Source organism: Meles meles, chromosome 5 (assembly GCF_922984935.1).
Source record: "Meles meles chromosome 5, mMelMel3.1 paternal haplotype, whole genome shotgun sequence".
Lineage (NCBI taxonomy): Eukaryota > Metazoa > Chordata > Mammalia > Carnivora > Mustelidae > Meles > Meles meles.
In genome coordinates this window covers 9506764-9519481 of record NC_060070.1, presented here as the reverse complement: position 1 = coordinate 9519481, position 12718 = coordinate 9506764, and the positions used below count along the sequence as shown (strand labels likewise).

At 45.4% G+C, this 12718-nt stretch overlaps 1 protein-coding gene across 5 annotated transcripts in view; it reads left to right on the top strand.

Annotated features, from left to right (window-relative positions):
- Positions 1-12718, top strand: part of TULP4 (TUB like protein 4) — a 233455-nt gene that overhangs the window by 139214 nt on the left and 81523 nt on the right. For all 5 annotated transcript variants that reach the window (XM_046004540.1, XM_046004537.1, XM_046004541.1 and 2 more), the window contains one exon: positions 12159-12287. In XM_046004540.1, coding sequence (XP_045860496.1) covers positions 12159-12287 — 129 coding nt within the window. The remainder of the gene's footprint in view (positions 1-12158; positions 12288-12718) is intronic.

The following is a 12718-nucleotide window of genomic DNA, read 5'->3' as shown; positions in this document are numbered from 1 at the left end:
TATCCCTCCCGCCCCCTTTCTCCCCATTCGCATGCGTCCTCTCTTAAAAAAAAAAATTACAGCAGGGAAACAGGTATTATATTTCCTTTGTTTATATCAGAGGAGTACAAGGATCAGCCAAGAAAAGTTGGGATTTGAACACACAAGTGCTGAGTATTCTCAGAAGTTAATATTAGGCCTTCTCACTGTGCTCTTAGTATTTCCTAGTGACTAATGATGTTGAGCATAGTTTCATATGACACTTGTGTATTTTCTTTGGTGAAAGATCTGTTCAACTCTTGTACCTCTTTTTTTTTTTTAACTTAAGTAGGCTCCTTGCCCAGCGTGAAGCCTCACATGGGGCCTGAACTCACAACCCTGCAATTAAGACCTGAGCTGAGATCAAGAGTCAGATGCTTAACTGGCTGAGCCACCCTGGTACCCCAGCTCTTGTACCTTTTAGAAAAGATTGGGTTGTCCTTCTTTTTGAATTGTAATAGTCAGATCCAAACAACATCCATTACATGCATTAGGTTAATATGTTTTTAAAAAATATTTTAGGGGCACCTGGGTGGCTCAGCGGTTTAAGCCTCTGCCTTCTGCTCAGGTCATGATCTCAGGGTGCTGGGATGGAGTCCCGCATCGGACTCTCTGCTCAGCGGGGAGCCTGCTTTCCCATCTCTCTCTGCCTGCCTCTCTGCCTACTTGTAATCTCTCTCCGTCAAATAAATAAATAAAATCTTTTTAAAAAATCTTTTAATCTGTAGATTCCTCATCTCTTTATTGTTTTCCTTGCATTAGGAAAACCCAGAACATGAGAAATTCTATAGGGTAAATGGATTTTCCTAATGATTACCCCCCCGGTGGTTGTTTGATATGTTTTTCTTTGTTAGTATTTTTGTAAACTAGTTGTGTAGGTCCAGAAATTTCATATTTGATTTTTTTTGGGGGGTACTAATTTATGGGGAATGTCATCGACGTTTGGGTTTAAAGATGAGACCAGATCACTAGGAAATCAGGAGGTACATAATGTATGATTATCTGCCTTTTTGTGATATTAAAATTGATCAGTTTGTTAAGGGTCATCATTTGGATCATTCCAACTATAGTCCCATCAACCTTCCACCTAACGATTTTAGCAACATTGACAGTCATTGCCTAGACCCATTGTTTCCTTAGTACTTGAAAAATGGTGATATCTTAGTTTTGTCATTTCTTCTTTATTTATTAACTAGAATACTTACAACGAGAACAGTTTTGCCTTGTCAGTTATTTGTTACGGGGTACTGATTTCAAGTGATGGCAGGCTAAGTGTGGGTTTGTTTTTTTTCCCTTTGCTTACCAGTTTTCAGAGTAATGCATTTTATACCATTCTTCAAAGGTTAACAGTGAGAATTGTTTTGCTTTTTGAGATCATCATGAACGCATGGGCTTTAGCACACGTGAATTTTAGCATTCTTGTTTCAGTGCCTTGTACTAATTCTTTTTGATGCTCAAATTTGATGCTCTTGGTCAGTGGAAACCCCTTTAGGTTGGTCCTAGAGAACTTTTGTCTCTTCTTTGCGGGGAGGGGCAGAGGGAGAGAGAGAGAATTTTAAGTAGGTTATATACCCAGCATAGAGCCCAGTGCGGGGCTCCATCCCACAACCCTGAGATTATGACTTGAGCCAAAATGAAGAGTTGGACACTTAACCAACTGACCCAGCCCAGTGCCCCAAGTTCTAGAAACCTTTTTATATTTGCCTTGCCTTCTGGAATAACTAGATGTCCCAGGTTTGTAACATGTTGATTTTTTTTGGGGGGGGGGGTTATCAAAAGCTATTTACCCATTCTAGCAACAGTGAGCACACCTAGATTTTGTTTTTTTAGGTCTAGCACTCAGATCTTGGTTCCTCATACCATTTTGTAGCCAAAGCTGGAAAAATTGGAGCAATGAAAAGATAGAATAGTATTGGATTATAACCCAAACTATAAAGTAAATATCCATGTGTCCATACTGATGAAATAGCTAAACAAATGGAGAGTAATAGGCAAATCTCCCAGGCAGAGAAATATGACTAACTTATATAGATACGCCCCCCCCCCAGGAGATGGAGCATAATCCACTACCCCTTAAGTGTAGGCTGCCTGCGGTCCCTTCCGTCCAGAGAGCACGGCGTGGAAAGAGGGAAGAAAGAGTAACATGTCAGTGAAGAAACCCGACAGACTACTTCCGGCAGGTGTGTAAAGGTAATAACATTGATAAGTGACATTGAGAGTATATACCCAATGGTGTGATGTGATTGGAAGGGGACTTCACCTCTGGTCGTCCTTCTTTAACCCTTACCTTCAGCCTAGAATGGGAAAACATCAGACAAATCTCAGATGAGGGGTATTTAACAAAATACCTCATGAGTCCTCCTTAAAACTGTCAAGGTCGCCAAACACAAGGAACGTCAGAAAACCTGTCATAGTCAAGAGGAGCCTAGGGAGGCGTGGCAGTGAAATGCAGTATTCTTCATGGGATCCAGGAACAGATAAAAGACACCAGGTTAAAACTAATGAAGCCTGAAAACTGTATGAACTTCAGTCTGTAATAATGTATTCATATTGGCCAGGGAATAGTGCCGACTACACTATTCTCAGGTAGCATGTTAATAATGGGGACTAGCTGTGGGGCATGTGGGACCTCTGAACTATCTTTGTGATTATTCCGTAAATCTAAAACTCTTCTAAAATTTAAAGTTTATTTAGAAATCTAAAGAGTTGTTTACCCTTTGGCAGTAACTTCAAAAGCCCCTCTTTATATAGTGCATCAGTGTCTTCAAACGCATTTACAGTTCCTTTCTTTGAGTTCCTTCCTAGTTGCTAGTTAGGCAAGGGAGTTCTTTTTTTATGAGCATTAAACTCATATCTAAAAAACATGTAGGACCTAGTACCACTGTTAAAACAGCTGCGGTGGTAAAGATGAAGCGAAGAGTGATCTCTTTTGCACTGGCTGCTTTTCTTCAGCTGATTACTTCACCAGCACAGAGGGACGTGAGCACTGTGGGAAGCCTTGCCTCAGCCTGGGGATCAGCACCGTGTCTCTGCCCAGACGCCTCCCCCCCCACTGTCCCAGCTGATGACACTGAGAGGCAGGGAAGGGAGCCAGCCTGCTTTGCTGTCTGTGACTCGGGCAGCAAATGGGGTCATTCATGGGACCGGAGAACACTGAGGAGGAGCAGCCTGATGGGAAAATCAGTCCAGAGAACCATTAGGGACGTGTTAAGTGTGTGTTGTCGGTTAGGCATCCAGGTAGCGATCTTGAATAGGATGTAGAGTAAGGGATTAAAGGAAGAATTTGGAGGTCATCGATGTTTGGGTTTAAAGATGAGACCAGATCACTAGGAAATCAGAAAGGAAGAGGAGAGGAGGGTCGGGACGGAGCCCTGGTACTCCCCAGCAGAGGATGGAGGAGGAGCTAGCAGAGAGAAAGCTCGAAAGAGTCGTGGAAACCACAGGTAGTGGACACTATGAGTGCGGGCTGCTTTGGCTCATACCCTTCTGGAATAACTGGATGTCCCAGCAGCCCGTCCCACCCAGCAGCCAGCAGCCAAGGACTGACCACCAGGGGGGCGCAGAAGCTGTCCCTTGCTTCAAAGCGGGAGCACCTGTGGTGCATTTCACAGCCTGGAGCTCTGCTGGGATGGATCAGGTTGAGTCCGCTGGTCTCCAGCCAACACCCCTTCCGAGAGCACTCTGGAGAGACCACGGTAAACCATTATGTGCACAAAGATCCCTTTCTCAGGCTCTAACTAAAGACGCCATGCATGGAGGGTTTGTTGAGGAATGAGGAAAACACCCTAGTAAGTGGTAGCTAACTGTCCTCCCCTTTCCCGACCGCCTGGGACTCCCTCATGATGGGTGTTCTCCCCACAGCCCGGATGCTCTTCCTGTCCCCGGTCCCCGGCTCCACTGGGAAAGGGTCCTGAGCCTGGGCCGCATCAGACAGGAGGAGACTGCCACTAGTGCGGGGCTTGGGGAGGTGAGGAGAGCACCGCAGCAGCGCGAGACCAGCAGAGGGCCTGGGCAGCACGCGGGAGGGGACTCTTAGTTGTCACAGAGGCGGTGACACTGCCTGCGCATTGAAGGAAAAATCCTGCCCCAACTTTGAGGCGTTCCTCGCGCTGGGTGGGGGAGAAGCCCCGTCGTTAGCTCTGGCTGCCTCAGCTCTGGGTTTTCCAGCCTCTCTTCTGATCCACCCAAAGCCACAGCTGCCTCTCCGTGGCCTCCCGTCTCAGGGGCTCTCCAGGCAGGCCCTGCACCGTTCACTGTTCAGGCTGGAGCAAGTGACCAAAGAGGAATGAAGGAGACACGGGAATTATGTGAATCTGCCTGAAGCTGATCACATCTGTGGCCAGACAGCATCCGCCACCTTCCCCATCTGCCCCATTCTTCCAGGGCTGCAGTCTGCGCTTCTCAGAGGCACAGCTGCGCCTTCTCTCTTCTCAGCCCTCACAAGGCCTTGTGTGTGTTGCAGGTGCCTAGTAACAACTTGTGCATCCCTAAGACTCGGTTTCTTCTTGGCGGCGATCAGGGAGCCGGGTATAGTTGGTGGAGGGCATGGCGTGGGACGGAGTTATTCTGTTCCCTAAGCCCAGTGGAGGAGACCGGGGAGAGGGAAAACACCTTGGCATGTCTTATCAGAGCATGACACTAAGACCTTCCAAGCTGGAGAGACTCTTAAGTCTGGAGATAAAAACCAGAAACAAGATACATGATTTTACACCTGTCAGACTGGAAGAAATTGAAGAGTCTGGCGTCATCAGGTATAGTTAGGAAACAAGGCAAAGGTCAGGTGCTGACAGGGCATCAGCTGCTCTGGTCTACCTGGAAGGGAAGCTGGTGAGGTCTGTAAAGGTCTGCACGGGCCTTTAGTCCGCTTACCCCGAATGGCGCTCGTTCACAGGGACACTTGCAGCAGAATGTCCGTGAGCAGCGTTGTTAGGAGAAGCGGGAAGGAAGAGGGAGGCAGCCTAAATGCTTATCAGCAAGAGAACGAATAAATAAATTGTGGTATATTCACACAGTGAACAGAAATGAGTTAGAGCTGTCCGTGGGAGTGAACTTCACAACAGGACACCGAGGTGAAGAACACATAGTTTCTTAAAGCTTGAAAACATGCAGAAATGTACGTTTTAAAAGCTGGATGATGGGCACATGGAAGGTTGTTATCCTAGTTACATTTCTTTGGTGTATGTTAAATTTTTCTGTAACATTTAAGATTTAAAAAGAAAATATTTAAGTGAGGGTACATTCATACAATACATAAGTATGAAAATACGTGTGAATTGAAAACATGAGCTACCCAGGAAAGCATTTTTTCCTTAGAGGAGGAAGGCTGAGGTGTGGGAAGAACACACAGGGGCTTTCAAATTGCCTTGCTCGTATTTTCTTAAGCTGGATTCCAAAGTGATTTGAGGAGATAAACTTTTTTTTTTTTTTTAATTCACTCTTTTATGTATGTCATAAATATTGCCCAGTTTTAAAAAAGTTTTTTTTTTTTTTTAAAGTCTGGGGAGATTTGCACCTTCTCTCAGCTCTACCTTCTTGATCTATAAAATAGGAAGGTTATAGTAGTGGTAATACCTCCTTCTATTTATTTAGCTTATTTTGCAAAGACAAAATAAGCTAATGTGTGTGAAAAGGATGCAAACTATTGATTATCATTATTACTGCTAAAAGAAATTGTTCAAATTTCCTGTCAAGGCATGAAAAGCTGAAATATGTTCATTTTGGGAAAATCAGAAGATGTAGAAAAATTCTGATAAGAATGGTAATCTGCTAATGCTAACATTTTCATTTATTTCTTCTTAATGTGATTTTTGTTTTCTTCTATCAGAACAGAATTTGTTGATAAAAGTTGTTTTTCAGAAATGTATGCATCTCAGAGGTAGGACAGCAGGACTGCATGCTTACTAATAGGAAAAGTGGGGGAGCTTCTCCGGGCATTGTGTCACGTGCCGCTTGAGGGCAAGGCCTCTATTCCATCTGAGTGTGTCCCTGTGAGCAGCACCTAGGTGGTGCTGAGTGACAGATGGCTACGGGCCAGTCTGGTTGACCTTGGGAATGGAGACAAGTGCCCGGAATAGGCAAGGAGACTGTGGCTCTGGCCCGGACCCTGACCCACCTGGAACCTGCTGTGTGACCTCAGGCAGGCCTCTTCACCCCATCAGCCTCCCTTTCCTCCTGGTGAGACTGAGTGGCTGTGTGAGCTCTAAATTGGCCAAGGCCAATACTACTGTCTCCACCCAGTACAGATTTGTGAGAGTAAGTGGGAAATGATGCTGGAAACAACTAGCGAGTTCCTCATGGTAAGGTGCTTTGAAAGCTCAGTCAGTGCAGGAAGAAATACAAAGCTGTGAGTTTCCTGTGAAGAGTCCTAGAGAAGCTGTGTCTGAGAAGGGCATCCCCCAGCGCATTCCCAGTCGGAACTGTTGAGAGGCCCTGTGGTCCCTGGATTCTAGGCTCTGGCCGCCGACCTGTGTTCTCTGAATTCCTTTATAGTCTCTGGTCATTGCCAGATGGAAACAACCCGGATGTTTATCAGCTGAGTGGATGGACGCAGTGTGATGTATCCACACAATGGGCTAGTATGTGGCCATGGAAAGGAAGTTAGTCCTGTTATATGCTGACAACATGGATAAGCCTTGGAAACATTATGCAGAGTGGAAGAAGCCAGACACAGAAGGCCACGTGTTGTATGATTCCATTTGTGTGAAATGTCCAGAATAGGCAAATGAGTACAGACAGAAAGAAAATTAGTGGTTGCCTAGGGCTGGAGGGGAGATTATTGTGGGGTTGATGAAGATGTTCTAAAATTTACTGTGATGGTTGCGTAGCTCTGTAGATACAGTAAAACCATTAAATTGTACATTTTAAATGGGTGAATTGTATGGTATATGAATTTTGTCACAAGCTGGTACCCCCCCAAAAATTTTATTTGACCTAATCTTAACTTTTTTTTTTTTTTAAAGATTGTATTTATTTATGAGAGAGAACAAGAGAGAGCAGGAGCAGGGTGGGGCGGGGAGAGGGAGAAGCAGGGAGCCCCATGCCCAGCTCCATCCCAGGACCCTGGGATCATGACCTGAGCTGAAGACAGATACTTAACCAACTGAGGCACCCAGGCGCCCCTCATTTGAACTAATCTTAACTAATCTTACTGTTGAGAGAGGATATTATAAGATTTTACAGAAATATGGCTAATCATCATTCAGGAGTAGAAAGATTTGTGGAACATCCGCTGTGCACCTGGCACAGTGCTGGGCTCCAGGACCAGGAAAGCAATCCGTTCTCAGGCACTGAGGAGCTGGGATGTTTGAGGAAGCAAATGCAGGGCATGAACAGTGTGGAAGGTACTGTGGAAGTGGCAAGAGGGAGCTATAGCAATGTCAGGGAAGGCGTTACCACCGGTATCAAGGGGCAGAAGGGTATTTTAGGCCAAAGGTGCCAAGAAGTATGTGGTGGTGGTGATTTTTTAGGTATAGAATTCGGTGGGGAGTGGGCCTGGGAAGAGGGACTGACTTTCCAACAGTTGATCTTCTGTCAGAACATGAATTTTTATTATTTTAAAAATATAGTGCATTTTGTGGCAATTAATAAATTCATAAAAATGTGGTATTTTGAACAAAGAAAACAATCTAACTAAAAATTCAATTCCAGATGCCAAGCAGTAAAACTTTTTGTAGGGGTGGTTCACATTAATACATAGTTTTTAAGAAAAAGATGATTGTTACAATCAAGCATATAACCACTTAGTTATACCTAAGTTCTGTTAAAAATGTTCTTTTAGAGAATCCAATTCTAACGTCTTCTACTTCTTCAATGATTTTCTCCAGTAATAAATACAATGCTAGCAAGTCTCTATATTCTGGAAGTTTTAGCTCACACTTGAGAAACAGGGAACTCTCACTGATGGGATGTTTGCTGTGTGCCTGGAACTGTACTAGGTTCTTTCTCAACGTACTCCTCCTACACAACAGAAGGATGGCTGCTGCTGCCCCGTGGGCAGGAGAGAACCCCAGGCCAGTCAGTGAGTTGCTCCGGTGAGTGGCCAGGCGGGGACCCAGGTCCAGAGCCTGCACGCCCCCCCCCCCCCCCCCAGAGCATTTCGGGCCCGTGTGCTGGTGGGCGTCAGTCTGGAAAACCACTGTGCATGTTCACTTTTTTCTGGCTTCCATTTCAAGATGCTTTTGGTTCTTTGTTATAATGATAAATGTATCTAAAATTCGTATCATTTCTAAAACTCATTTTGTTTCACTAAATGTATCTAAACTTAAGCTGGCACAATTGAACTTAACTTCTGTTTCACTGAACAAAAATTACAGGATAAGAAAAACTGAATGGTGATGATCACAGGGATTTACTACCTGAGCTGTTTGTGTTTAGTACTTGTTCAAGTTACATTCTTTTTAGGTTGAGGGAAGTACTTCCAAACGTTGGTGATACTGGTCATTCACTGAGGCGGTTTCCTATGTATTTGTGTTGTATTTGTGTCTCCCAACACCATTTAAAAAGTTTCTGCCTGAAAAGATAAACATCCTTGAGATGGGTTAACTGATACTTGTTTGTTCTCCCTAAAAATAGATGGGGTGTAGGAAATGAGGTGGCTTACTGAGAGCCTTACCTTACAGCCCAAATAGACTTTCAGCAGACCTGCCTTATATTTTTAATGTAGATCTATACCTTTAATAGTCCTCAATAAATATTTATTAATAACGGTAACTATAAAATGATAGAATGTTTGTCTAAAATTGGAGAGAGCAACAGGTTGGCATTTTTTTTTTTTTTGAATAATTGAAGACCTGCGTCAGTATTTAGCTTATCTTCTGACAGTTTAGTAGAACACACCCTTCAGCTAGTGCCCTCAACGGCTGAGTTCTTTAGTGCCCGTAAGCTGGAGCCCCGTTTCCTTTACTGAGAGAAGGGGAGCTCTGCCTTCGCATGCCTGGGCAGAGGCTGAGCATCCTGCCATGTAATGTGGGCGACTGGACCCCTGGCTGGTAGTTTCTCAGCACTCTGGTATGTCCTGGCTTTGCCAGCTAGACTGGAAGGATTTGGAGAACAGGAAATAAGCTGCTGGGAGATAAGGCAGGCAGCTATGAATTGTAGACGAGAGAGGAAATGAGAATTCTAATCCAGGGAAACAACATTAGCAGTTTGACTTCATTTTAAACCCAGAATCATTGGAAAGATTTCTTTCTCTAATTTAGAGAAACCAGCTACACTGGTTAGAACCCACAGCAGAGGCGTGTGGACGGGGACTGCATTCCCGTCCCCTGCTGCCCCTGCACGGATCCAGAATTACAAAAAGATGAAAATACGTTTGTGAACCTTTATTTATTCAACAACTACTCCTGGTTGTCACAAGGCCAAGAAATCTTTAAAGTGAAAAATAACCGAAAGATTTTTGGCTTTTGCTCTCGTGTCTGTGTCGTGCTGTGACTCCGTGGCGGTTTTCGTGAAGAAGAGGCTTTGTTACTGATGTTAACTTAGCATTCAGCCACACCTGGCAATGGAGGATCAAGGCAGAAAAGCAAAAGCACAGAAAACGTGACCAATCTTTCTTTCCTAAAATACGCACCTGGTCATCAAATGTTGTCTACGGGGCAGGGCAGGGCAAATGAATGGGCTCTGTGTTAACTTTAGGAAATAATTTAAAAATGGATCAGTTGTGAATATCGTGCTCTTACTTGTCTTACTCCATCTTATGGTGGCCATTCTGATGTACAGTAGCAACCGGGGGCTTCGGCAGTGCCTGTGGGTCTCGAAGGCCCCAATCAGAGCTACACGCGTGCCTGTGGATTGCAGTGCTCGGGCCAAGTCGTCGTGGGGCTGAGAGAAGTCTGTGAAGCTGGCCTTGATTGACTGTTGGGAAATTCCAAACTTCATGACACATTCAGTGTCATCTAAAGTCTTCTGTTGATGATGATGTTACGGGATTTTTCTTAACTAGATCAGAAATTTAGGTAGAGAATTTTATTTTTATTTATTTATTTTTTAAATAGAAAGTTTAAAAAACTGGACTTAAAAAAAATGAATCTGGGTTTGTTTCCCCTCCCGCAGTCCACCTGGGTTGAGGCCCCCTCCTGTGTATGTTCACAACTCAGTCCCTGCCTTTAGAGCACTATATTGGTCTGTTGAGTGACCTGAACTCCTCGAATGCAAAGATGTCTTAATCTCTTCCCTGGGCACCTACAGTCCATCGTAGGGAGGCCAGAGGTGCTGTTGGCTGTCATTAAAATGCCTTTGGGCATTGAAAATAACCTTCTGGATGTCGTTGTCAATAATTATGTATTACTCTTTGGCCCAGCACACTCAGAATTACTGCGTGTCAGTATTCAGAGATGAGCCGGCCTCTGTCCCTTTCCTTGGACGCCCAGCTCAGGGGGGAGGCGAGCGTGTAAACCCGTGGTCAGGGACGATGCTGGACGTGCCGCGCTTGCAGAGCTGTGCCAGAGGGAGGTAGTGGGTCCAGCGGAGAGAGAGCGGGATGGGACTGCCGAGGCATGGTTGGCGTCCGCGTCCGTGAAAGCTGGCTTTGGCAGGGAAGCCATCAACTAGGTGAGATGTCTTGTGATTGCCAGGTCTCAAAGGATTGCAGTCTCACAGCTGTTTTTTATTTTTTTGCAGAGTTTTAAAAAAGAGCTGCAGTGTCCTTACGTTTTAAGGGAGTAATAATTTCCTCTTGCATTTTTTTATGCATCTTGCAACCAGTGCTGATGCCACCAAGTGTGGCAAAGCAAGGCGGGGGCCTCTCCAGCTCTCTGGTCCCCGAAAACCAACGGAAAGACCTAAAATCAGGTGTGCCCTTGGCACAGGTTTGAGAAGCAACAGGACTTTCGTGTGAGTCTGGTTTGGATGCAGCGGAGGGGTGGGGGGTTGAGGAGGGGTGGGGCAATTGCAGAGGTCCTTGACCGCCTGTCCTTGGCCTTACTTGTTTGCTGTTTTACAATGTGGAGAGCGTTTTCACTGGTGTTGCCTGTTCCTCCGGGTCATGAAATGAGGTCCTTGGGGGAGATGGGGTTCAGATCTTTCTGATGAGCAGCAGCTGTGCTCGGGCTGGTTAACGACAGTGTGCTGGTGTGACTGACACTCATTCATGTATGTCTGTGCATCCGTGGGTGTCCTGACTCTCACAGATGAACTTTTACCTCCGCGTGTGGGGCCGGGTGCTCTCCATCGGGACATCGGTCACGTAGCGTCACACAGTGTGAACCTAGTAAGTGCAAACCAGACGTCTGACTGAACGAGCAGTTGGGTGGCCCCCTGGAAACGCTTCCCACAGTGAAGGCAGGGTATTGGTTTTGTGGTTTGTGGGCTCCCGGGCCCATCTCGTAGCCATGTGTACTGACGGGCTTTTTTTTTTTTTTTTTTTTTAATATTTTATTTATTTGACAGAGAGAAATCACAACTAGGCAGAGAGGCAGGCAGAGAGAGAGGAGGAAGCAGGCTCCCCGCGGAGCAGAGAGCCCGATGTGGGGCTCGATCCCAGGACCCTGAGATCATGACCTGAGCCGGAGGCAGAGGCTTTAACCCACTGAGCCACCCAGGCGCCCCTGTACTGACGGGTTTTACTGGGCTCTGTGAGCCCTGCCCTCAGCCTCCTCGGGCATTTCCCTGATGGCACAGACCACCCACCAGAGAGGCCACCTTTGGGATGAAGGAGTGATAGTTGAGAAAGATGAGAGTGATTTGTCCAGGAACAGAATTTTTCAAATTAAAAAATTAAGTTGTTATAACTCACAGATTTTGAAGCTTCTAATTTCTTCGTATTTCCTGTCTGGTAAGTATGAAATCCTTAGACATACCAACTGTATTTTTTCTAAATTATTTCAGTGCTGACCTGTTCTTGCACTTGTCAGAGGCAGGGCTTCCTCTCTGTTTTTTGGCAATGGGCATTTTTGTGCCCCAGCTTATTGTTTGCCCAGGTGTCTGCCATCTGTCAGGAAGCCTTGTCATGGGTGTCTAGTTCCCTGTGATTCTGCCACCTGTGGTTGTGCCCTGTCTCCCTGCTGATCCCCACACCTGCGCTCAGCCATTCATTCCCTTTGACGATGCCTTCTCTTCAGTTCTGAAGTCTCCTCTCTTCAGAGACGTGCTCCTGGCCCACTGCTTCATTCCCTGTGGTAAATATCTTCTTGGTTATTTTCTAGGTTGTGCTCGTGAGATGGAATGAGCCATACCAGAAGCTGGCCACGTGTGACGCAGATGGAGGGATATTTGTGTGGATTCAGTATGAAGGGAGGTGGTCTGTGGAATTGGTCAACGATCGAGGGGCTCAGGTGAGTGGGCAGAAGTCTCTTCCAGTGAGACATTGCTGGAGAGAGAATGCAGGGCACGTATTCCAGGGCAAATGGAAGCTCCTTCCAGAAATAGGTGGAGTAGAAGTAAATAAAAGTTAATAGTAGAATCCTGCTTTTCATTCCTCTCAAGTGTATCACTTGATAAAAAGAGAATGATCATTCTTCTCTATTCAGCTCTTCTGCTGTTGTGAGAACTCTCCAGGTTTTAAGCTTTAATTAAATCTGTGAAATCATTTTTTAGAACTCATTGTTGTGGTTACATGTTAAATTCGGATCCGCTGAAGTGCTTACGGGCGCATCACTTTTCTGCTCCCTTTGAAAGGCACTTTCCCTGGGTTGTAATCTTCATAGTTCTCTCGCAGGGAGCTCCACATGAACTGTTCTCACAACCTCCTCGTCAAGCTGAGTTT